This window comes from Polypterus senegalus, chromosome 3 (genome assembly GCF_016835505.1).
Source record: "Polypterus senegalus isolate Bchr_013 chromosome 3, ASM1683550v1, whole genome shotgun sequence".
Lineage (NCBI taxonomy): Eukaryota > Metazoa > Chordata > Cladistia > Polypteriformes > Polypteridae > Polypterus > Polypterus senegalus.
In genome coordinates, this window is record NC_053156.1 from 64,939,510 (window position 1) to 64,963,075 (window position 23,566).

The window sequence follows — 23,566 nt, forward strand, 5'->3', positions numbered from 1 at the left end:
TATTGTCAACCTTTATGCTGTAACAATACAATCCCAAAGTCAAAATAGACCATTTTATGTAGTTATTTAACTGAAGAAGAAAAACTGAGAAAATGGTGTTTGCATTAGTATTTAAATTAAAATTAAATTGTGATGACGTTGTGGGTCGGTGGGGGGAGTACTTCAAAGACCTCCTCAATCCTACGAACATGCCTTCCAATGTGGAAGCAGAGCCTGGGGACTCGGAGGTGGGCTCCCCCATCTCTGGGACTGAGGTCATTGAGATGGTCAAAAAATTCCTTGGTGGCAGGGTCCCGGGGGTGGATGAGATACGCCCGGTGTTCCTCAAGGCTCTAAATGTTGTAGGACTGTCTTGGTTGACATGCCTCTGCAACATCGCATGGACATCAGGGACAGTGCCCCTGGATTGGCAGACTGGGGTGGTGGTCCCCTTGTTTAAGACGGGGGACCGGAGGGTGTGTTCCAACTACAGAGGGATCACACTTCTCAGCCTCCCTGGAAAAGTCTATTCAGGGCATCTGGAGAGGAGGGTCCATCAGATAGTCGAACCTCGGATTCAGGAGGAACAGTGTGGTTTTCGTCCTGGTCGCGGAACAGTGGACCAGCTATACACCCTTAGCAGCGTCCTGGAGGGTGCATGGGAGTTTGCCCAACCAGTCTACATATGTTTTGTGGACTTGGAAAAGGCGTTCAACCGTGTCCCTCGGGAAATCCTGTATTGTGCTCTGGGAGCATGGGGTACCGTACCCCATGATAAGGGCTGTTTGGTCCCTTTACAACCGGTGTCAGAGCTTGGTCCACATTGATGGCAGTAAGTCAAACCCATTTTCAGTGAGAATTGGACTCTGCCAGGGCTGCCCTTTGTCACTGATTCTGTTCATAACTTTTATGGACAGAATTTCTAAGCACAGCCTGGGCATTGAGGGGGTCCGGTTTGGTGGACTCAGGATTGGGTCACTGCTTTTTGTAGATGATGTTGTCCTGTTTGCTTCGTCAGGCCGTGATTTTCAGCTCTCTCTGGATCAGTTCGCAGCCGAGTCTGAATTGGATGGGATGGGAATCAGCACCTCCAAATCCAAGACCATGGTCCTCAGTCGGAAAAGGGTGGAGTGCCCTCTCAGGGTTGGGAGTGAGATCCTGTCCCAAGTGGAGGAGTTCAAGTATCTCGGGGTCTTGTTCACAAGTGAGGGAAGAATGGAGCGTGAGATCGACAGGCGGATCGGTGTGGCGTATCGGTGTGGCGTCTGCAGTGATGTGGGCTCTGCATCGGTCTGTTGTGGTGAAAAAGGAGCTGAGCTATAAGGCAAAGCTCTCAATTTACCAGTCAATCTACGTTCCTAACCTCACCTATGGTCATGAGCTATGGATAGTGACCGGAAGAACAAGATTGCGAATACCAGTGGCTGAAATGAGTTTCCTCTGCAGGGTGTCTGGGCTTTCCCTTAAAGATAGTGTGAGAAGCTCATTCATCTGGTAGGGACTCAGAGTAGAGCTGCTGCTCCTCCGCCTCAAGAGGAGTCAGATGAGGTGGCTCGGGCATCTGATCAGGATGCCTCCTGGACCACTCCCTGGTGAGGTGTTCCGGGCACATCCAACTGGGAGGAGGCCCCGGGAAAAACCCAGGACACGCTGGAGGGACTATGTCTCCCAGCTGGCCTGGAAACACCTCGGGATGTCCCCGGAAGAGCTAGAAGAAGTGGCCGGGGAGAGGGAAGTCTGGGCATCTCTGCTCAAGCTACTGCCCCCGCGACCCGATCTCAGATAAGCGGAAGAGAGAGGATGGATGGATTGATGGATGGATGACTTTCAAAGGTATTTGATACTTCTGCACACTACTGTAGCTGTAATGCCAATGACTGATTAATTTGTGTGGTAGGCAATGGATGAGTAACATAATAATAAATTCCCTGGATGACTAGGCTACAGTATTTAAACCAGGCCAGTTTCGGTAGCAGGCACCACCACATTTTTCCAGCAAAACACTTTAACCATTAGAGTGGCCAGTTAAGCTTTAGAAAAAAAGGCAAAAACCAGCATCTGTATATGAGGAGGAAAAGACTACAGCGAGGGAAGGGGATTTAGTGTGTATTTTATACCAGGTCAAATGGACAACCTATGTATTAAATAAAAAACAGGAGGTCTACATTGATGACTTAGATTTTCAACCCATCTTAGGCCGGAAGCACAACTAATACATACTGTATATATTTTTTATACCCATTTATATGTCAAGTTTTGATGACTCTACATACAGTAACATGTTGATTGATTTTCTTAAGATTTATTTACATTATGTTTGAATAATTTAAGATTTTACTGGTATTTTTGAGCAATTTTTTCTGTATATTGTTTTTTTTTTTCTTATGCTGTAATTTATAAGCAGTGATTTATTATTCTACAATGGTATTTTGTACATTATGTATTCAAGTTCATGCAAGAAGTAATGTTAGAATGATTTACTTTGAAACCTACATAGAAAAATGCAACTAAATAATTTTAAAAATACTAAATGTGGGTGTATTTCAGTTGACTGGCCCCAATGTCTAGCTTGGTTTAAGTCTTCTGACCAGTGATGTCAGGATAGATATCCTAACTCAGTGAGCTTAAACTCCACTAAGTGGTATAGATATTGGAGGGGTACATTTATGGAAACAGGTGCAGCATGTTGGCACATTGGGTAGTGACGCTGCCTCACAGATCCAAGTACCTTAGTTCAACACCACCTGTGCTGACCTGGGTTCTCCCATGTGCTTGTGACCATATCTGCAGTGGTCCTGTCTTGCACCCAGCAGATCTGGAATAAATTTTGGTTGCCTGTGGCCTTCTAGTAAAAAGTAGATAAAACAGCTGATAAAACAAAAAACATGTAGTAATTAAATGTTGAATTTTGGAACAGCTCCAAAACTTCTCATTGGAAAAAATATTTTTGGAAAATTGATACATAGATGAAGGAATACTTGATAAATTATTAGTATATTAGACTTTTGTGCCTGGGCCTGCTCCTTGAGATCACATCTACCAAGCTAGGTAACTAGTATGCTGGAAATGTGAATGAGTATTTTGAGATTTATTACAGTGTGTGTACAAAAACCCATCTGTCTCCCCAAGTCCTCAACCTTCCTTATTGCAAATCAGTGTTGCATGGAAATTCTTACATTAAAGTTACAAAAACATTAAGAGGAGGAGAGAGCAAGAATGTGAGTGAGAGCAGAACAGAAAACCAAATCAAGTACCAGTAATAGGAAGGCTTTGAGGAGAACTGGTTTCCGGCTCCTGCAGAATGTGGCACCTGAGAGCAGAGACGGCAGATGAGCCAGCATGTAGGCTGCAGTGTGAAGCTGCCCACGTGCCCCAGTTTTTGTACCGCTGTCTGTTATTACTGTGCATCATGTTGATCAGCTGTCACCCTTCTGACTCATATCCAGTCTTCAGCGCTAGGCTCTTGTACTCTGATGCACTTAATGTCAACCGCAGTCTCTATACATCAGGAGCGATTCATTCAAATGGATGGAACCACCTGAAGAAAGCAATCTGACTTTGCAACACTTTAAAGCCAAAGTGGTCTTCGCAAAAAAACAAATATGATGGGCTCTTCAGTCTACTTTATGATCACATTCAGAGCTTGTCCCACTTTGTCCTATCTCATTTAGCAGAATCACCAACAATGTTGTAGTGTGATCTCTTTCAACAAGAAGACTCTAGTTGACTGTAAGAGCTAACGACCTTAACTAAAGTCCTAAACTGTCCTGGTGGTGTATCTATGTCTTTTGGGTTTATTCCTCATGAAACAAACTGCCCTTCTTACAAAATGCCAGCAACTTAAAGTGAAATGTTCTAAAACAAGGTGGTAACTGGTGATGAGTAAAGTCCATTTTTATGAAACATTATTAAAATCTGATAATTACAAGGGTCCCAGTATCTAAAATGGCTTTTCCATATGTAGGAGAGCAGCCTGAAAGTAGAGTAGTGGTACCAAGTGCCACATCTAGCTACCAAGAAAAGAAACAGAATAGATGAGGGTTAGTAACAATTTAGAAATACGGTATTGCTTATATTTCTGTGCAAATGACTAGCAAACAGAAATACAGTATGCACAGCTAATCAGCAACTCTAGTCAGGGTATACTAAAGTGAAATAGCTAAGATTTCACAGCTTAGACTGAAGTGGCATGTCTTATATTAGCAGGCAGGTCATTCCATAGCTTCACGACCCTGAAACTAACAGCATGATCTCCTACTATTATTTTACAAATGAGTAATGTAGTGAAAACACAGTAATCTATACCAGGGCTACTCAAATATAAATTTGAAAGGTCCACTTACTAAATTTCCATTCAGTCTGAGGTCCGTAAAAGTGACGGTCAAATTCCAAATAGAGAACTCCAAAAAAAGGCAATCCCCAAACTTTAGAACTATACACAAAAAAATGACATGGTAGGCCTTTTAGTGTGAAAGGTGACACCTTCTTTGTGCCACCAGTTGTTTGAACTTGGGCATAAAAGGTGTGAGGGCAAGGCGGAGGCACTGATGTAAATGTTCATTGGTGAGGGTGTGGCGGTATGTGTTTTTCACCATGTTCACAGTGGAAAAGGCAGATTCACAGCAGTACGTTGAGGGAAACATTGTAAGAATTTGAAGGGCCATCTTCTGCAGGAGAGGAACACCTGCCGCAGTAACCATCTTTGTCCAGAAGGTGACAAGGTCACAGTGAGATTCCTGCAGTGCTAGGTTTTCTTGTAGCTCAATTAACTCTGTTTGCAGAGAAGCAGCACTGGCCCATTGGAAGACTTTTGTGGCTTCATTTGAGAATTCTGCAATATTTTTGACAAGAAATGGATTTTCGATGCACAGCAAGACTTGTTTTCCCAAAGGGAAATCTTCAAAGCGAGTTTGGAAATTTTTAATCAGCTTGTCCAGGAATTCAGCATAATTGTGATGGTGATGTTTTCCTGCAGTCTGATCTAAAAGTCTTGGGAACTGAAGCAGGTCCTGCTGTAAGTCACATTTGAACACCTCCAGCTTCCTCTGGAAAGCATGGACAGCTAACATGAGGTCACACACTGTGCTGTTTTTGCCTTGGAGCTTCATATTAAGGTCATTAAGATGGGAAGTAATGTCCGTTAGAAAAGCAACAATTTCCATTTTCTCGTCATTCTTCATGAAATCCGCAAACGGTTTGGCTTTTGCACTCTTCTGATCCAACAGAAATGTCTCCAGCTCTTTCCGCAGTGCCCAAAAACGCTCCAGTACCTTGCCTTTACTAAGCCACCGGACATTGTTGTGAAGGAGCAAATCATCAAATGTTGCATTCACCTCTATTAGAAATAAGCGCAATAAACGATGCTGCAAAGCAGAGGATGCTCTCATATAATTGACTAGTTTCATTACTGTTGTCATGACTTCTGAGTACCTTTCTCCAAGGCTGGCACACAAAACCATCTGGTGAATTATGCAGTGGTATGCCATGAGGTCAGGGTGGTGAGTTCTCAAGCGTGACACTAATCCCCTCTCTTTCCCAATCATACATGGTGCGCCATCAGTAGCAATGGAAACAACATGCTTCAGGTCTATCGCTCTGTCTCTAAGCATCAGTGTCACTGCTTCATATATATCATCCCCCTTTGTGTGTCCATGGAGGTTTGTGAGACCCAAAACATCTTCATGAAATTCTCCCTTTTCTTCATCAAAAAATCTGACAAAGACCATGAGTTGTGCATTGTCCGTGATGTCTGTGGATTCATCCACAGCCAATGAAATGAATTTGGCTTTTTTTATAGCAGAACTAAGTTGTTCAAGCAAATCATGAGCGAGTATTTCAGTTCGTCTTGCAGCAGTAAAATCAGAACAGGGTATTTGGTTTATTTTCTGGATTATTTCATCCTTTTGAGTCCCTTCAAACAGAGCAGTCACCACTTCACTCATACACTCTTTGACTACTTCAGCATCAGAGAAGGGTTTCTTGTTTTTTCCCAGGACCCATGCTACTCTTAGTGAGGCTTCTGTTGCCCGCTCCTGTTGTGTGGCTGATCTAATTATTACACTGCTTGTAGCTTCATATGATGATTTCAGCTGGTTTATTTTTATGATCCTTACCTCTGAGTTCTGAGGGTAATTTTGTTCGAAATGTGCATGCTTGGTTTCATAATGGCGTTTCACATTACCACTTTTGATTATTGCTACCGTCTCGTTGCAGATTAAACACATTGGTTTTCTGCTTCCCACGGGGAGCACAAACGCATATTTTTCTGTCCACTCACTCTTAAATTCACGGTTTTCAAAATCAACTTTTCTTTTCTTATCAATGTACTGTCTTGAGCCAGCCATCTTCACTTTCAGTCAGCAAAAAAAAAATTCAGTTATCGAAATTTGCACTGCCCGCGAGTGACGAGACTCCCTGTTCACCGACCTGACCCAGAGCACGTGACCGGTACATAAATCTGGCTGCCGTGAATGAGCGAGCGAGCGAGCGAGTATTGGGGGGGAGGCGGGGAGTAGTGGGAACGTTGCTATAACGATACTATTACAGCTGCTGTGATTGGACATAGATGAAGCAGCCAAACCGAGTAGAAACCTCAAAAATATATCGCGCGGAATCACAATTGCGCACTTTATTGAAAACTCATTTGGATTATGATTAAATTTGCATGTTTGTTTTGGCGTCGGTCCAGATTTAACCGTATTTGGGTCCGGATGCGGACCGGAGTCCGCCTATTGAGTACCCCGGATCTATACTAATAAAAGGCAAAGCCCTCACTGACTCACTCACTCATCACTAATTCTCCAGCTTTCCGTGTAGGTAGAAGGCTGAAATTTGGCAGGCTCATTCCTTGCAGCTTACTTACAAAAGTTGGGCAAGTTTCATTTTGAAATTTTACGCGTAATGGTCATAACTGGAACCTATTTTTTCGTCCATATACTATAATAGACATCTGCTCGATGGCCGTGGTAGGTGGAGTTATGCCTTCCACGTAATTTAGTGCCTGCCCATATAAGGCCGTCCGTCAGCGGCAATCCAATAGAAACACTGCCGCTAAATATTCATGGGTGAAGGACTGTGCTTATGCAGACGAAGATGAGATGGTCAGGGTGGTGTTTGGCACAAACTCAGCGAAACTGCGAGAGAAACTTTTAAGTGCCGGGTCTTAGCTAACATTAAATAAAGCCGTGGACATCACACGAGATGGCACCAGCACAGCTGGGAACCTTCGATGCATGTACACTGAGTGGCTCACGTGAACTAATGCAGTGCACAGACAAAAAGCAACAGTTCCAAAGAGTGCTTAACAAAAACCGAATTACACAATTGAGAAGGCAGCAAAAAAATATAAAGCGTCTAACACATACAAGCATATTCATAAGTGCAACTACTGCGGAAACAAAGCACACGGTGGAAAAAGTCAATGTCCCGCTAAAGGAAGACAGTGTAAAAAAAAATCCGTGCATGCAGTGTGTCACGTCTCAGATAAAGAGGAAGACAAGCTGTTTATTGATGCAGTAAGAAACGAATCGATGAATGAAACCTGTTGTCTTTACAACGATTGACAAACACGGAATGTAACTTGAACACAACACATCCTACAAATGCGAACCTGATTGAAAGAAATAATGATAATCAAATCCTTGATGACAGCAATACTCATAAGACTCACAAAACAATTACTGTATATTGACAATCATGTTACGTTATTTTTAAAATGTTCCCTTTTCTTTTTCATAACTTCTTTAACACACTACTTATCCGCTACGAAGCGCGGGTATATATATATATATGTGTATATATATATATACATATATATATATATATATATATATATATATATATATATATATATATATATATATATATATATATATATATTAGGGCGAAACATGTGTCGCGTACTCTTTGCATTATTTCACAGTAAAACTATTTCAATATATATACATACATATATATACACACACATACATATATATCAGCGCTTCCAGCTTCATTTTACCCTTGCATCCTCTTGGTTTGAGACGTATGAAAAAATATGCGGTTAACGCAGAAAGACAGATCACCAATTGAAGCTTTATGAATAATGGATACTTTATTCGCCATCAATGATTGTTTTGGTAAAGCCATACTCAGTGTATTCATTAGATGAACGGTAAACAAGTAAGAGCGAGGGGAGGATGACTTATTGAGGCACGCAGGTGAAACCACAAAAGCACACAAGCTCGATGTAGTGCGTGTCAACTCGATCTGAATTGCGCGATCACATTCAAAAAATATATCTTTTCAAGTTCTATTTAGTCGACACAAATATCTTTGGTTGGAATGTAAGGCGAATTTACTCTTTACATTTCTATGGTGAAGAAAAATTTATGCAATGATGCCTACATTTAACTTACATTCCTACCAAAGACATTTCTGTCGACTAAATAAAAATTCCTTCTATTTAAAATTTAAATAGAACTTGAACAGATACGATAGTTCATAATATCCACGCAGACTTGCACGTAAGAGCAGGAGTCATCCTTTTAAACAAACAGCATATTGCACTGATACGAAATAGCCTGCCCATTTAATTATTTAGGAATGGATAAATAAATTAAGATTTTGTACAAATAATGTTTTTCGCACCCCAAAGAGTGTATATATATATATATGTTTATATATGTGTGTGTATGTATGTATGTGTGTATGTATATGTATGTGTGTATATGTAGATATGTATATATATGTGGATGTATGTGTATATATGTATATATATATGTATGTATATATGTGTGTGTGTATATATATATGTGTATATGTATATATGTATGGATATGTATATATATATATATATGTTTATATGTGTGTGTATGTATATATATATGACAGCAACACTCATCACTCACAACAGTGACAAAACAATTACATTGTCAATCATGTTACGTTATTATTAAAATGTTTCCCTTTCTTTTTCATTACTTCTTTAACACACTACTTCTCCACTGCGAAGCGTGGGTATTTTGCTAGTTAAGTAATAAAGACACAGAAATGTCTGATAGTGTGTTTTGATCTGTGTTCATGTCGCATTTTTTAAAACATACTGTATTTCTTTGTGGTGATATATATGAGAGTCATAAACAGAACTTATTTTAATGATGTGGTAAGGGTTACATGCACTGTAGAGCTGCATAAAAGAACACAGGTAAACATAGAAGTGTGAATGAGTCTTTAGGAAGCAATATTTCTTACCAACCCCCACCTCCCAAAATAATAAAAAAAAAAATGGTTTAAAACCCCAAAAAACTGTTTATTGTGTTTTGCATTTAACATTTGTGAAATCACCTGCAAAATTAATTTTAGTGTCAGTTTCATAAAACTGCATACAAATTGAAACTCGCCTGTTTCACTCATTGGTAATGGTAAAGCATTTGTAAAGAGATCATGTTTGAATTCTGTGCTGTTACTGATTAGCTCTGCCATTAAGGTATAAATGCCCTTTGATGTGTCATCATTTTGATCATGGTGTGTACCCTTCTGCCCTTGTTTTGATGTGGAGGCATAGTGGCACAATAGTGGCTCCAACATTACATTTTCTGATGACATTACCATCATAAGCCAGATCAACAATGATGATGAAATGGCTTTGAGAGAAAAGGCTCAGTGGTGCCAGGATAAGTCTCACCCTTAATGTCAACAAAACCAAGGAGCTGATCAGAGACTTGAGATAGCAGAAGGTAGACCACATTGACATCTACATTTCAGGGGATTAGAGTAAAAAAACATTCAGCTTTACATTTTTAGTGTGACTAACTCAGATGAACATAAGTACACACAACACACTGTAGCTCTTATTAAGAAGGTTAACCAGTTCCTTTACTTCCTCTGATGTCTAAAGAAAGCTTAGATTTCTCCATCTCTTCACATGACCTTCTTGAGTTCATTCTTGCAGGCTTCATAACATCCTGGTATATCATATGTTCAGTTCAGAACTGAAACACAGTTCGAGGATGAAGGTGACATAGAGTATGATTAACACCAAGCTGCCTTCTGTTTTTCAGTACAATTACAACACTCTCTGCGTGAGATTGGCAGAAAATATACAGTGCATCCGGAAAGTATTCAGAGCGCATCACTTTTTCCACATTTTGTTATGTTACAGCCTTATTCCAAAATGGATTAAATTAATTTTTTTCCCAGAATTCTGGACACAAAACCCCATAATGACAACGTGAAAAAAGCACATGTACATAAGTATTCACAGCCTTTGCCATGAAGCTCAAAATTGAACTCAGGTGCATCCTGTTTCCCCTGAACATCCTTGAGATGTTTCTGCAGCTTAATTAGAGTCCACCTGTGGTAAATTCAGTTGATTGGACATGATTTGGAAAGGCACACACCTGTCTATAGAAGATCCCACAGTTGACAGTTCATGTCAGTACACAAACCAAGCATGAAGTCAAAGGAATTGTCTGTAGACCTCCGAGACAGGATTGTCTCGAGGCACAAAACTGGGGAAGGGCCAGACACAAACTACTCCTTAGTAAAAGGCACATGGCAGCCCACCTGGAGTTTGCCAAAAGGCACCTGAAGGACTCTCAGACCATGAGAAACAAAATTCTTTGGTCTGATGAGACAAAGATTGAACTCTTTGGTGTGAATGCCAGGCATCACGTTTGGAGGAAACAAGGCACCGCTCATCACCAGGCCAATACCATCCCTACAGTGAAGCATGGGGGTGGCAGCATCATGCTGTGGAAATGTTTTTCAGCGGCAGGAACTGGGAGACTAGTCAGGATAAAGGGAAAGATGACTGCAGCAATGTACAGAGACATCCTGGATGAAAACCTGCTCCAGAGCGCTCTTGACCTCAGACTGGGGTGACGGTTCATCTTTCAGCAGGACAATGACCCTAAGCACACAGCCAAGATATCAAAGGAGTGGCTTCAGAACAACTCTGTGAATGTCCTTGAGTGGCCCAGCCAGAGCCCAGACTTCAATCCGATTAAACACCTCTGGAGAGATCTTAAAATGGCTGTGCACCGACGCTTCCCATCCAACCTGATGGAGCTTGAGAGGTGCTGCAAAGAGGAATGGGTGAAACTGGCCAAGGATACGTGTGCCAAGATTGTGGCATCATATTCAAAAAGACTTGAGGCTGTAATTGCTGCCAAAGGTGCATCGAAAAAGTATTGAGCAAAGGCTGTGAATACTTATGTACATGTAATTTCTCAGTTTTTTTATTTTTAATAAATTTGCAAAAACCTCAAGTAAACTTTTTTCATGTTGTCATTATGGGGTGTTGTGTGTAGAATTCTGAGGAAAAAAATGAATTTAATCCATTTTGGAATAAGGCTGTAACATGAAAAAATGTGGAAAAAGTGATGTGCTGTGAATAGTTTCCGGATGCAGTGTAAATAAATATTTCAGCCGTTCTGCACAGCTACTTTTCACACTCTTCCCTTCTGATTGCACCACACCATTGACACTTACATCAGTAGGTTCAGGGACAGTTTCTATCCATGTGTCATATCAGCCCAACATAGTAACAAATATTGAAACATAAAAACACTGAGTATGTAGACCACTTCTCTATATGTTACTGAATTCAAATTTTGATAACCGATATCAATAAAAAATGACTAGCATATATATATATATATATATATATATATATATATATATATATATATATATATATTATATATTTATACAGTATATATATTTTTATATATATATATAGTCACACACGCGCGCTTAGGAAGCAGTCAACAAGTCCTAAGGTGAGCGAAATAACAAATGATAAGGGTTTGTTTCATGGTACTAATGCCTCTCTCTCTGACCTTATAGAACTAAAGAAGACAATTGAACATACAATATAAACAGTAATTCAGAGAATGAAACATCTACCACTTCATCATTCACTTCACTTCCGGCTCCTCATTGATGACGTCACTTCCAGCTCCTGGCGATGACGTCATTCCCTGTCCCTCATTTATGACGTCACTTACGGCTCCTGACCATGACATCACTTCCAGTCCCCCTCTGATGATGTAATTTCTCTTTTCATCATTTCCTGCAGCCATTTTGTCTTCACTATAAAAGCCACCAGTTCACCTCTTATGTTTGTCTGATATTTGGATGTTTGTTCATTTATTTGGACCAACTTTGCTGTCAAGCAATATACGGGGCAATTCCCCAACACTTTTCGAGTTGTTTTCCTCGACTTATTTATCACAATATATATAGTGGAAAGATAGTCCCCGGGCACAGACAGACAGACACTGAATGTCCCAAAACACAGGTTTATTATAGTAAACAACATCACAATGCCTAAAACAACCAGTCTCTTCAGTCTTTCTCAATACTTCTGCCACCTTTGCTCCTCTCCTCCCTCTTTCTCCTGACTGAAGCTCATCTACTGGAGGGAGGCAGCCTATTTTATAACAACCTGGATGCACTCCAGATGCTCTGTGATGATCTTCCAGAGGCACTTCCTGGTGTGATGGAAGTGCCGCATGAGCACCTGGAAGCACTCCGGGTGTCCCTGAAAGTCCTTCCGACAGCATTTCAAAGTGTGGAGGAAGTGCTGCCATCTAGGGTTCCATAAACATCCGGGCGCCCCCTGATAGTCACTATATATATATATATATATATATATATATATATATATATATATATATATATATATATGGGGTGCCAAACAGGCAAATATATTGATTTTCTGAATATATGAAGTCAAAACTTGAATATATAAAGTCATTCCCGAATATATAAAGTCAAAACTTGAATATATAAAGTCATTTCCAAATATATAAAGTCAAAACTTGATTATATAAAGTCACTGTCGGAATATATAAAGTCAAAACCTGAATATATAAAGTCAAAACTTGAATATATAAAGTCAGCACTGGAACATATAAAGTCAAAACTTGAATATATAAAGTCAGCGCTGGAATATCCATCCATTTCCCAACCCGTTGAATCCGACCACAGGGTCACGGGGGTCTGCTGGAGCCAATCCCAGCCAACACTGGGCGCAAGGCAGGAACCAGTCCTGGGCAGGGCACATGCATCATTTTCAAAACGTGAACTGAACAGTGTTTTTTAAATTTATTTTTCAGAATACGTGTTTGTTAACTTATTTCAGTTTTTTTAGTTTAGTTTAGACTTACTTTTAGTCGTTTCAATCAATATATGACTTTGACTTTATATATTCAGGAATGAGTTTATATACTCCGATGTTGACATTATATAATCAGGAATGACTTTATAAATTCCGATGCTGACTTTATATATTCAAGTTTTGACTTTATATATTCCAGCGATGACTTTATATATTCAAGTTTTGACTTTATATATTCAGAAAAAAGTTTTGACTTTAGATATTCTGACACCGACTTTATATATTCAGAAAATCAATGTATTTGCCTGTTTGGCACCCCATATATATAAACTGCTCAAAAGAATTAAAGGAACACTTTGAAAACACATCAGATCTCAATGGGAAAAAGAAATCCTCCTGGATATCTATACTGATATAGACTGGGTAATGTGTTAGGAACGAAAGGATGCCACATCGTTTGATGGAAATGAAAATGATCAACCTACAGAGCCCTGAATTCAAAGACGCCCCAAAAATCAGAGTGAAAAAATTATGTGGCAGGCTAGTCCATTTTGCCAAAATTTAATTGCAGCAACTCAAAATTGTACGCAGCACTTTGTATGGCCCCTGTGTTCTTGTATACATGCCTGACAACATCGGTGCATGCTTCTAATGAGATGACAGATGGTGCTGTGGGGGATCTCCTCCCAGATCTGGACCAGGGCATCACTGAGCTCCTGGACAGTCTGAGGTACAACCTGGTGGCATTGGATGGACCAAAACATAATGTCCCAGAGGTGTTCTATTGGATTTAGGTCAGGAAAGTGTGGTGGCCAGTCAATGGTATCAATTCCTTCATCCTCCAGGAACTGCCTGCATACTCTCACCACATGAGGCCAGGAATTGTCGTGCACCAGGAGCCACTGTACCAGCCTAGGGTCTGACAATGGGTCCAAGGATTTCATCCTGATACCTAATGGCAGCCAAGGTGCCTTTGTCAAGCCCAGCCTTCCTTGCTTCGCCACGGGATTCATGTCTCCCTGCTGATAACTGCAGCCTTTTTATTTAATCCACTGCTTCTCCGCTCTTTTATTGTTCATTTATTATGATTATACAGTGGTGTGAAAAACTATTTGTCCCCTTCCTAATTTCTCATTCGTTTGTCACACAAAATGTTTCTGATCATCAAACACATTTAACCATTAGTCAAATATAACACAAGTAAACACAAAATACAGTTTTTAAATGATGGTTTTTATTATTTAGGGAGAAAAAAAATCCAAACCTACATGGCCCTGTGTGAAAAAGTAATTGCCCCCTTGTTAAAAATCACCTAACTGTGGTGTATCACACCTGAGTTCAATTTCCGTAGCCACCCCCAGGCCTGATTACTGCCACACCTGTTTCAATCAAGAAATCACTTAAATAGGAGCTGCCTGACACAGAGAAGTAGACCAAAAGCACCTCAAAAGCTAGACATCATGCCAAGATCCAAAGAAATTCAGGAACAAATGAGAACAGAAGTAATTGAGATCTATCAGTCTGGTAAAGGTTATAAAGCCATTTCTAAAGCTTTGGGACTCCAGCGAACCACAGTGAGAGCCATTATCCACAAATGGCAAAAACATGGAACAGTGGTGAACCTTCCCAGGAGTGGCTGGCCGACCAAAATTACCCCAAGAGCGCAGAGACGACTCATCCAAGAGGTCACAAAGACCCCAGGACAACGTCTAAAGAACTGCAGGCCTCACTTGCCTCAATTAAGGTCAGTGTTCACGACTCCACCATAAGAAAGAGACTGGGCAAAAACGGCCTGCATGGCAGATTTCCAAGACGCAAACCACTGTTAAGCAAAAAGAACATTAATGCTCGTCTCAATTTTGCTAAGAAACATCTCAATGATTGCCAAGACTTTTGGGAAAATACCTTGTGGACTGATTAGACAAAAGTTGAACATTTTGGAAGGCAAATGTCCCGTTACATCTGGCGTAAAAGGAACACAGCATTTCAGAAAAAGAACATCATACCAACAGTAAAATATGGTGGTGGTAGTGTGATGGTCTGGGGTTGTTTTGCTGCTTCAGGACCTGGAAGGCTTGCTGTGATAGATGGAACCATGAATTCTACTGTCTACCAAAAAATCCTGAAGGAGAATGTCCAGCCATCTGTTCGTCAACTCAAGCTGAAGCGATCTTGGGTGCTGCAACAGGACAATGACCCAAAACACACCAGGAAATCCACCTCTGAATGGCTGAAGAAAAACAAAATGAAGACTTTGGAGTGGCCTAGTCAAAGTCCTGACCTGAATCCAATTGAGATGCTATGGCATGACCTTAAAAAGGCGGTTCATGTTAGAAAACCCTCAAATAAAGCTGAATTACAACAATTCTGGAAAGATGAGTGGGCCAAAATTCCTCCAGAGCGCTGTAAAAGACTCATTGCAAGTTATCGCAAACGCTTGACTGCAGTTATTGCTGCTAAGGGTGGCCCAACCAGTTATTAGGTTCAGGGGGCAATTACTTTTTCACACAGGGCCATGTAGGTTTGGATTTTTTTTCTCCCTAAATAATAAAAACCATCATTTAAAAACTGCATTTTGTGTTTACTTGTGTTATATTTGACTAATGGTTAAATGTGTTTGATGATCAGAAACATTTTGTGTGGCAAACATGCAAAAGAATAAGAAATCAGGAAGGGGGCAAATAGTTTTTCACACCACTGTAGTTATTGTGTAGGTATTTTAAACTTACTTTACATTGTTCAGGTACCCATTTCCTTTATCGTTCCAACCGTACCCCCATTAACATGTCTATCGAGGTGATCACCATCGATCAAAGAACTGTCACTTACTGAGTAATTTCCATGCCCGGAGATGGCACCTGCCTTTTCCATTCTCTGTGTTACATATTGCACGGCCATATCAGGCTCACTCTTGCTATCTGGAGGAACATTGTGTCTTATGTATTGAATGACTGGGACAGGTTCAAGGTGTGGACTGATGACGGTCCAGGAGATAATTATACTACACAGGAGCACTATAAGAGTGAAATGCTTAAGCCCTTCACCTATGGCTCTGCATGTGAGTTGATGGCTGCCGCTGAATTGTTCAGTTGTCGATTTCAAGTGTACCGAAATGGCCAAATATTTTACACCTTTCGACAACCACCAATACCTCTTAAACATCTTAAATTCACAGGTGACTATTTCAGTAGTGGACACTTTGATGTTTATGAATGTTTAAACTCTCAAAAGCTGGATGCAAAGTTGTCGATGAAACCAGTTGTATGCTTACAACGCTTGACAGATACCGAATGTCACTTCAGCACAGCAAGTCCTGCAAATACTGTTGTAATTGAAACAAACCATGAAACTCAAACCGATTAGGACAGCAGCAATCCAAGCTGTGAGATTTGAGGCAAGATTGCTTTTCACATGGCCAACTGTACGTTGCATGCTCAGGAGTAAACTCAGCGCACAGCTCGGTCATATTACAACCGGAGGGCCAAACTGACTATGTGTTATACAAAGAGATCCTTAACAAATAGTTATTGGTATATTTTCCCTCAGTTTAAAAAGGTTTACTTTTCTTCTTAATAAAAATTTTAAGGTAGTACTTCGCTGCTGCGAAGCACAGTTATTTTGCTATTATATATATATATATATATATATATATATATATATATATATATATATATATATATATATATATATATATATTGTGACCAGTAGGGTGCGTTGCAGTAGCCTAAACCTCAAATAAACCTCACGTTATGAAAGGTTTATTTATATCAAATACCTTGTTAAAAGGCTGCAGCAATGACGTAAATCAGCACAGTTTCTTTCCTTTGTTTTCTCTTTCTCCTTCTACTCCTCCAGGTGAGGTTTGTCCACTTCCACCTGACTCCATCTCGCCTGGATGTAGCAGGGTAGTTCCTTTTATCTAGGGCCCAGGAGTACTTCCGGTGTTAGGACATAGCCTGATGGAGTGACTTCTTGGTCACTTGGAGTCCCGGAAAGTAGGGTTTGTTAATTCTCTCAACTCACTCTAGCAGCCCACCTGGAACCCATCAGGGCTGCGTCACAAGACTACAGGTTCTGCTAAGCCCTGCTGGCGTCCGCATAGGTATCCTAACTCAAGTGGGCTGACACCTAGGGTATGTGGACAGAATATTTAATAGTGTTCATTGTGATGTTTAATAACTGATTAGCCCCGAAAAGAAACGGGTGCTTGTTGCCGCTTAATAAGAAAAGTAAAGCAATATTGGCTCAAATTGCTGTTTTAATTCTCATGCTTGGGTCATACATGTCAGGTCAGAACTCTATCCGGTGGTCTGCTCATCCTATAATAAGATGACTCTTGCCTGCAGTGCCTCAATTTTATAGTCACTGGACTGAAAGGGAATGAGTCACTTTCCCTCACTGGGTGTTTTTTTATGGGCTTTTAACTCTTTACCATAAAATGGTAACATGGTTATTTGTAAGATTTCATTGTACTCTTTAGATATGACAACACTACTACACAAATTACTGCTAATTTCTCCTGTCCTGTTGCCATCTTTGCTAGATGTATTGTAATGGGTAGTCTAGTCATGGAAGCCCAGTGGACATTTCCTCCTTTACTTGTGCATCTCCTTGTTACCTTCTGGGGCGCCCACCATCTTAACAAGATTAATGCCCTTTAGTGGTGACTTTTCTCCTGCCCGGTGGAAGGAATGTGTTGCCACTGGTGGTGTATTTTGCTTGTTCTCTTTTAGATCTTGTTTCTTTTCTAAGCTGCACAATTACTTGTAATCCATCAGAGCATAAACATCAGTTTTTCTAGAAGACGTTACAAGATTAAACACGGTTTCAAACCTTATAATATTCTGCATTGTCAGCGACAGTGCACCTCGTGTTTCTGGGTGGTAATGCTTACCTCTGATAGACCCGGTAGGTGACCATCTAACACGTATGTGTGACTATATACAGTATACTGATATATTGTATATATATGCATTGCATGCTATGTATACTTTTGTGTGTATGTTGTGTCTTTGTTGGTATTGTATTAATACTGTTCAGAGGAGACATAAGAATTTCATTGTAGCATGTACAAATGACATAAACCATGATTGAACTTCAACTTGAACCTCAACTTAGACTTAACTTTCAACTTCAGGCCCGGTCATTGTTTTGTGAAGTTTACACATTCTCCCATGTCCATGTGAGTTTTTTTTCCAGATTCTCCTGTTAGACTGACTGATAACTCTAAACTGAACCCATATGAGTGAGTGTGAGTGTGTGTCTGGTGTCCAGCATTACTTTCTACTTTGTGCCTAATGGCGCAGTTTCATTTTATGGCTTGAATTCATGTGGCCTTTTAAATAGGATGTAAACACACACAAACACCTTGCACTGTTGAGATTTCGGACTACATCAGAATTCTTAAACTTTAGGGATTCTCTAATCTCAACTAGGTGAGTAGGATTGGAGAACTTGTTGGGCTTAATGACCTGTTCTTATCAAAATTGTTCTAATGTTCTATAGTGTTGGTGCCACAGCATGAATCTAACACTGTTTTTTATTTCCTTTTACAGTTCCCTCAGACAGACACTGAAGTGTTGGACAACCATCCCTTGGAAATAATGACAAACAGTACAGTCAACTGGTTTTTAGTTGGGGCCTACAGTTTCGTTTTCATTGTGGGCCTTATTTTGAACCTCATTGCCCTTATTATTTTCTGCTGTTCCATCAAATCACGCTCCACGGTGACTGTCTATATGGTTAACTTGGTTTTTGCTGACCTGTTATTGTTGATCAGCCTTCCTCTTCGCATCTACTTCTATGCTGGGGGTTTTTTAATAGAGAGTATCTGTATAGCCGTGGGTATGTTCATGTTCATCAACATGTATGGAAGCATCTTTCTACTTGCTTGCATAAACTGTGATCGCTTCCTGGCAATTTGCTTTCCCATGAACATGAGAATCAAGGAAGTACGCAAGAAGGCTTCTTTATTCTGTGTAGGAGCATGGATTCTAGCCGTTGGTCCCAGTATTGTAGTCAAAATGAACAACAAGAATGCAACCAACGAGTGCTTTAACAACAAACCAATCTTCGCCACCCAGACTGGTGCTGTTGTCAGCACCATGATTGTGGGATTTGGAATTCCTTTACTCTCCATGATTATCTGCTCCATTGCCATTGTGAAGGCTCTTGCCAAAAGCATGGCCGTTCATACAGAACTTGTGAATAAGAAGAAAATCCATCGGATGCTTGTGGTCAATATCACTTTGTTTCTGCTCTGCTTCCTCCCCTACCACACTATGCTGTTGTTTTTGTACAAGTCTAATCTTGATGAAAAAATGAAACCGTATTATCAAATTTCTCTGCTATTGGCTTGTACAAACACAATGTTGGACCCGATTATATATTACTTTGTTACAAAAACATTCAAGGAATCTTTGAGCATGAAACCTTTGAGAAGAAGAATGTGTGCTTTCAACAGCAGCAGCTCAGACGAGACCAACCACTTCAAAATGCCACTCAATACCTGAGGGCCGAATTTCTCTTTAAACCTACCCACTTCTTCAGAGTTTTTATGCTTTAAGGCTGGATTGTAATGTAACCTGATGGATGCATTTGTTTCAGAATGTTGGGAAAATCATCTGGAGACTAACGTCTGCTCGACAATCTTTGCTCTCAGGCTTGGGAGCTCTCAACCCCAAACCTTAGTCTCTGAAATTTGGGCATATTTGTAGCTGAGCTTGCCACATTTACACTTACTGTCCTGCACTTTGCCAATTCAATGAACAGCAATGCCATTTTAAAGTTAAATGTAGCATAATGGGCAGACAAGTCAAACAACTCTAGAAACACTTGGTTGTATCAATCATTTATACTGTTGTACAACTTCTTTCACTAATTCTTACAGCATGTGGGTGTTATTGATCCTTCTAAATATAGAGCGATGAATTCTTCATTATCTTGTTTTTCTCTCTTATCTCACCCTGTGCCTACTTTTCTGCTTAAGCCCCAAGTACATCACCATCATAGGTTCCTCTCCATCAGTTGTCCTTCTCCCTGGTATTTTTCATATCCCAGTGCTGTTCTCTGTCCATGGACACTTTTTTTGTCTTGTTTATTCTGTGCCACTGGCATTTTAAGACTATTTCATGGCCATTCTATTTCTTTTAACCCCTTATTCCCTCAGTCGATGACCTATTAAACCTGAACACTCTTTCCACTACATTCCTTTATATCCATACTTTGCCACATTTACCCTGTGCCCTAAGATTTGCCTGATTTTATTTGGTCTTCTGTTTGATAACAAGGAACACTCGACCGAAGAAGAGCCTTCAGGGCACCTTTTGTTAGTAGTGTTTAAAGCACCAAATGGAAGCCTTATTATTCTTACCTGATCACACAGTGTTCCCAAAATCATATTGAGGTGGAGAAAGAAAATGAACACGTTGGTGTATCTTATGCCATGGATACCTAGGATTCATCCCCATTACTTTTAGGCCACCCTTATGATATCCGATTCTGACTTTTCTGACATAGACTATGTTTGTAAACATCTGCTATCCAGTTTTAATGTATTTGATTCAGTACTGAATCTGATTAAACTCCAATCACCCACAGACAATTTGAGTATAAGCAGTCAGATGTTCACTCAATGCAACAGTGTATCATCATGTGACACATTAACACAATTATGGCAGACACAGTGACTGCTTAGTAGTGCAGGAAGGAATTATATTCTTAATAAATTTATGTTATTTTGAAAATGACCTTTGCTTCTAAAATATAGAAAAATGAACAGCATCAGTACTGTAGAAAAGAAAACATGCATGGGTCCATGTTTACATCACATCTGTATCAGTCTGTCATAAAGCATGTGAGGTGCAGACATTCCACAGAATATGAATGCATCTGCAAATTCTCAGGCCTCTTGTAAACTGTGTAATGTAAGCACCACAGATGTCAGCTTACGTCACCCACTGTAATTCAAGTATTGACACAAGTTTGCATCACTTTTTAAAATTGTCATGTGGACACTGATAATTAGAATAAAACACATGCCTTTTCTGTCCATAATCTTCTCCCATTCCTAGTAAGTTTACAAATTTTTCAAAAATCTAACTTGGTTGCCAGAAGTTAAGCTATAAATAGTTGATCCAAGCATTGACACGTGACCACCATTTAATACCCATAAAATCATGTTGCTGTTTGTTTGATATTTCTAAAGAGGTTCCCCTCCCATCACCATCTCTAAGTACTGCCAGTACTAACTTTGTCACTGTTTGCTTTTTTTGAGTAAAAACTTAAGTGGTATGTCAGTCGCACAAATCCATACCCAAATTCTGACCATCTCAGAAAATTGTAACACACTTTAGCGAGCTGTTGTTTTAAAAATAGCTGATTCATTGGCCAAAGCTAGGCATGGGTCAAATTTTCATAGGCCACACCCATTTTCTGGGTTCTTCAAAGAACCCTCCTTCCCCCCTCCTCTGAAATTATAGCTTTTATAAGGCAAAGGCAGGCAGCACACTACACGACTTTCAGTTGGAAAATGCTTTGGACTTAATGACTGCATCTGCTGGATTTCATTGTCCTGTAGATATCAGATTTATGACTGCCTTATAACCTTTCATTACAGTTTTAAATTTCCAAAGTATCACCAGTTTTGACAGCCAGGTGACATGCTACTTGACAGCGTTGGCGGCTGTATAAATAATTAGTTATGGTTTGTACCCATCTTCTTTCTTTTTCCAGTCTTTTGTGGTATGAAAAATATAACACATTGAACAGATAAGTCTCTCTTCTATTCTTGCATTCCAAAACACCCATTTTTTCTCTTTTCCTTGAATCTGTCTTCTATACCTTGTAGTTGCACACACCTGTCACACCCTCATGACTTAAGACATTTTTTTGATTTTGTCATGGCTCATTGCAGAAATCTGTGACTGAGTCTGTGTTCTGTGTCTGGTGTTCATGGGCACAAGTGGCAGCTGTCCCAACTCAGGTTATGTAAATAAAGACTACAACTGAAAATTTCTGGAAAAATTGGATAGTGAAATATGGGCCAACATTTCAACTTGTGGAAAAGATGTGGATGGTATGTAGTTTGCCTAAAGGCCTCCATTTTCTTCCTGACGTCTAAAAGTAGGAACCCCCACATGACCAATGCAACTGTAGCATGTTTTTAGTAAGACTGTTTAAATAAAAAGCAGTTTCTGAGAAGCTGGCTTGTGGGTAAAGAGATGGTCAGTATGAAAAAAGTCAACCCTATTTTCTTTTCAAAATTTAAAAATGTTTTATTTCTAAAAGCAAAAATGTATTTAAATATTGGTATTAATATTGATGTATAGTATTAGTAAAGCTTTTTTTTCTTATCCTTGTGTCATGTATTCAGATTTTCAAATAAATGTATTTTTAATTTTGTTGACACACTGATTTCCAACTGTATTACGATACAGCCTGAAAAGCAGAGAAACCGATAACACAGGGAACAGCCTTCTGGAAAACTCAGAATTAATTATCAGTTTTAATGACACTCAAATGATAGACAATTCAACAACAGACTGGACAGGAGGCTTGTACTCAACCTGGAGTATTACATGATAATAATCTTATGTCCTTCCTTGCTTGCTGGTGGTGTTAGATGTGCACAACTGACACATCCTGCACAACTAAATGTCATTTTGTCACTTAGACTATAGCAAGGTAACCAAGTTGAGGTCAAATGGTTCTAACTCAGTTTTAAAGCTAAAACATTTAGGCTTTCACCTTGTTATGTGAACACATAGTGAATTGTGCTATTCAAAATAATGAATTACAAATACTTTACTGAATGGCTGAGTGCTCTGCATTGCTGCCTCATAGCTGCAGAGTCCTGGATTTAAATTCCAGCCCTGTAACTCTCTGTGTTAAGGTTGATTGTTCTCTCTTTGTTTATGTGGATTGTCCTCCCACATGTTAAGGATATGCATGTTAGATTCATGGGGACTCTGTATTGGCCCTTTCTAACCAGTTCTCTTAAGATTTCCAATCAGATAAATCAAGAGGATATTATATTCAGACTATATAATTCAGTAGTGATACTGCATATGGTATATTGTGTGCAGTTCAGGTCACCATGCTACAGGAAAGACACTGAAGCTGTGCAGAGGAGAGCAACCAAGTGCACCCTAGGACTTAAAGACATGTCAAACTCTGGCAGACTCAAAGAAAAAAAATCTGTTCAATTTCAGGCAGGGCAGACCACGTGAGGACCTAATCCATGTCTTCAAACTTCTTGAAGGCTTTGATAAAGTGGATCCTGAAGAAATCGTTCAGCTTAAGGGTGAATCACGAATTCGAGAACACCAGTTGAAGTTAAGGGGAAATCCGTTTAGGACTAAAGCCAAGGAAGCACTTCTTTTCTCACAGAGTTGTGGGCATTTGGACCAAACCACTTAGTCACATTGCTAAAGCAGAAACCTTGAAAACATGTAAGTAGTATGTGGATGAGATACTGGGACA

General features: G+C 39.9%; 1 protein-coding gene across 1 annotated transcript in view; it reads left to right on the forward strand.

Annotated features, from left to right (window-relative positions):
* The window catches only part of LOC120525247 (lysophosphatidic acid receptor 6), a 45,185-nt gene extending 22,748 nt beyond the window's left edge, over positions 1-22,437 (forward strand). The window contains exon 2 of the mRNA XM_039747380.1: positions 18,640-22,437. Coding sequence (XP_039603314.1) covers positions 18,640-19,596 — 957 coding nt within the window. The 3' untranslated portion in view covers positions 19,597-22,437. The remainder of the gene's footprint in view (positions 1-18,639) is intronic.
* The last annotated feature ends 1,129 nt before the right edge of the window (positions 22,438-23,566 follow it).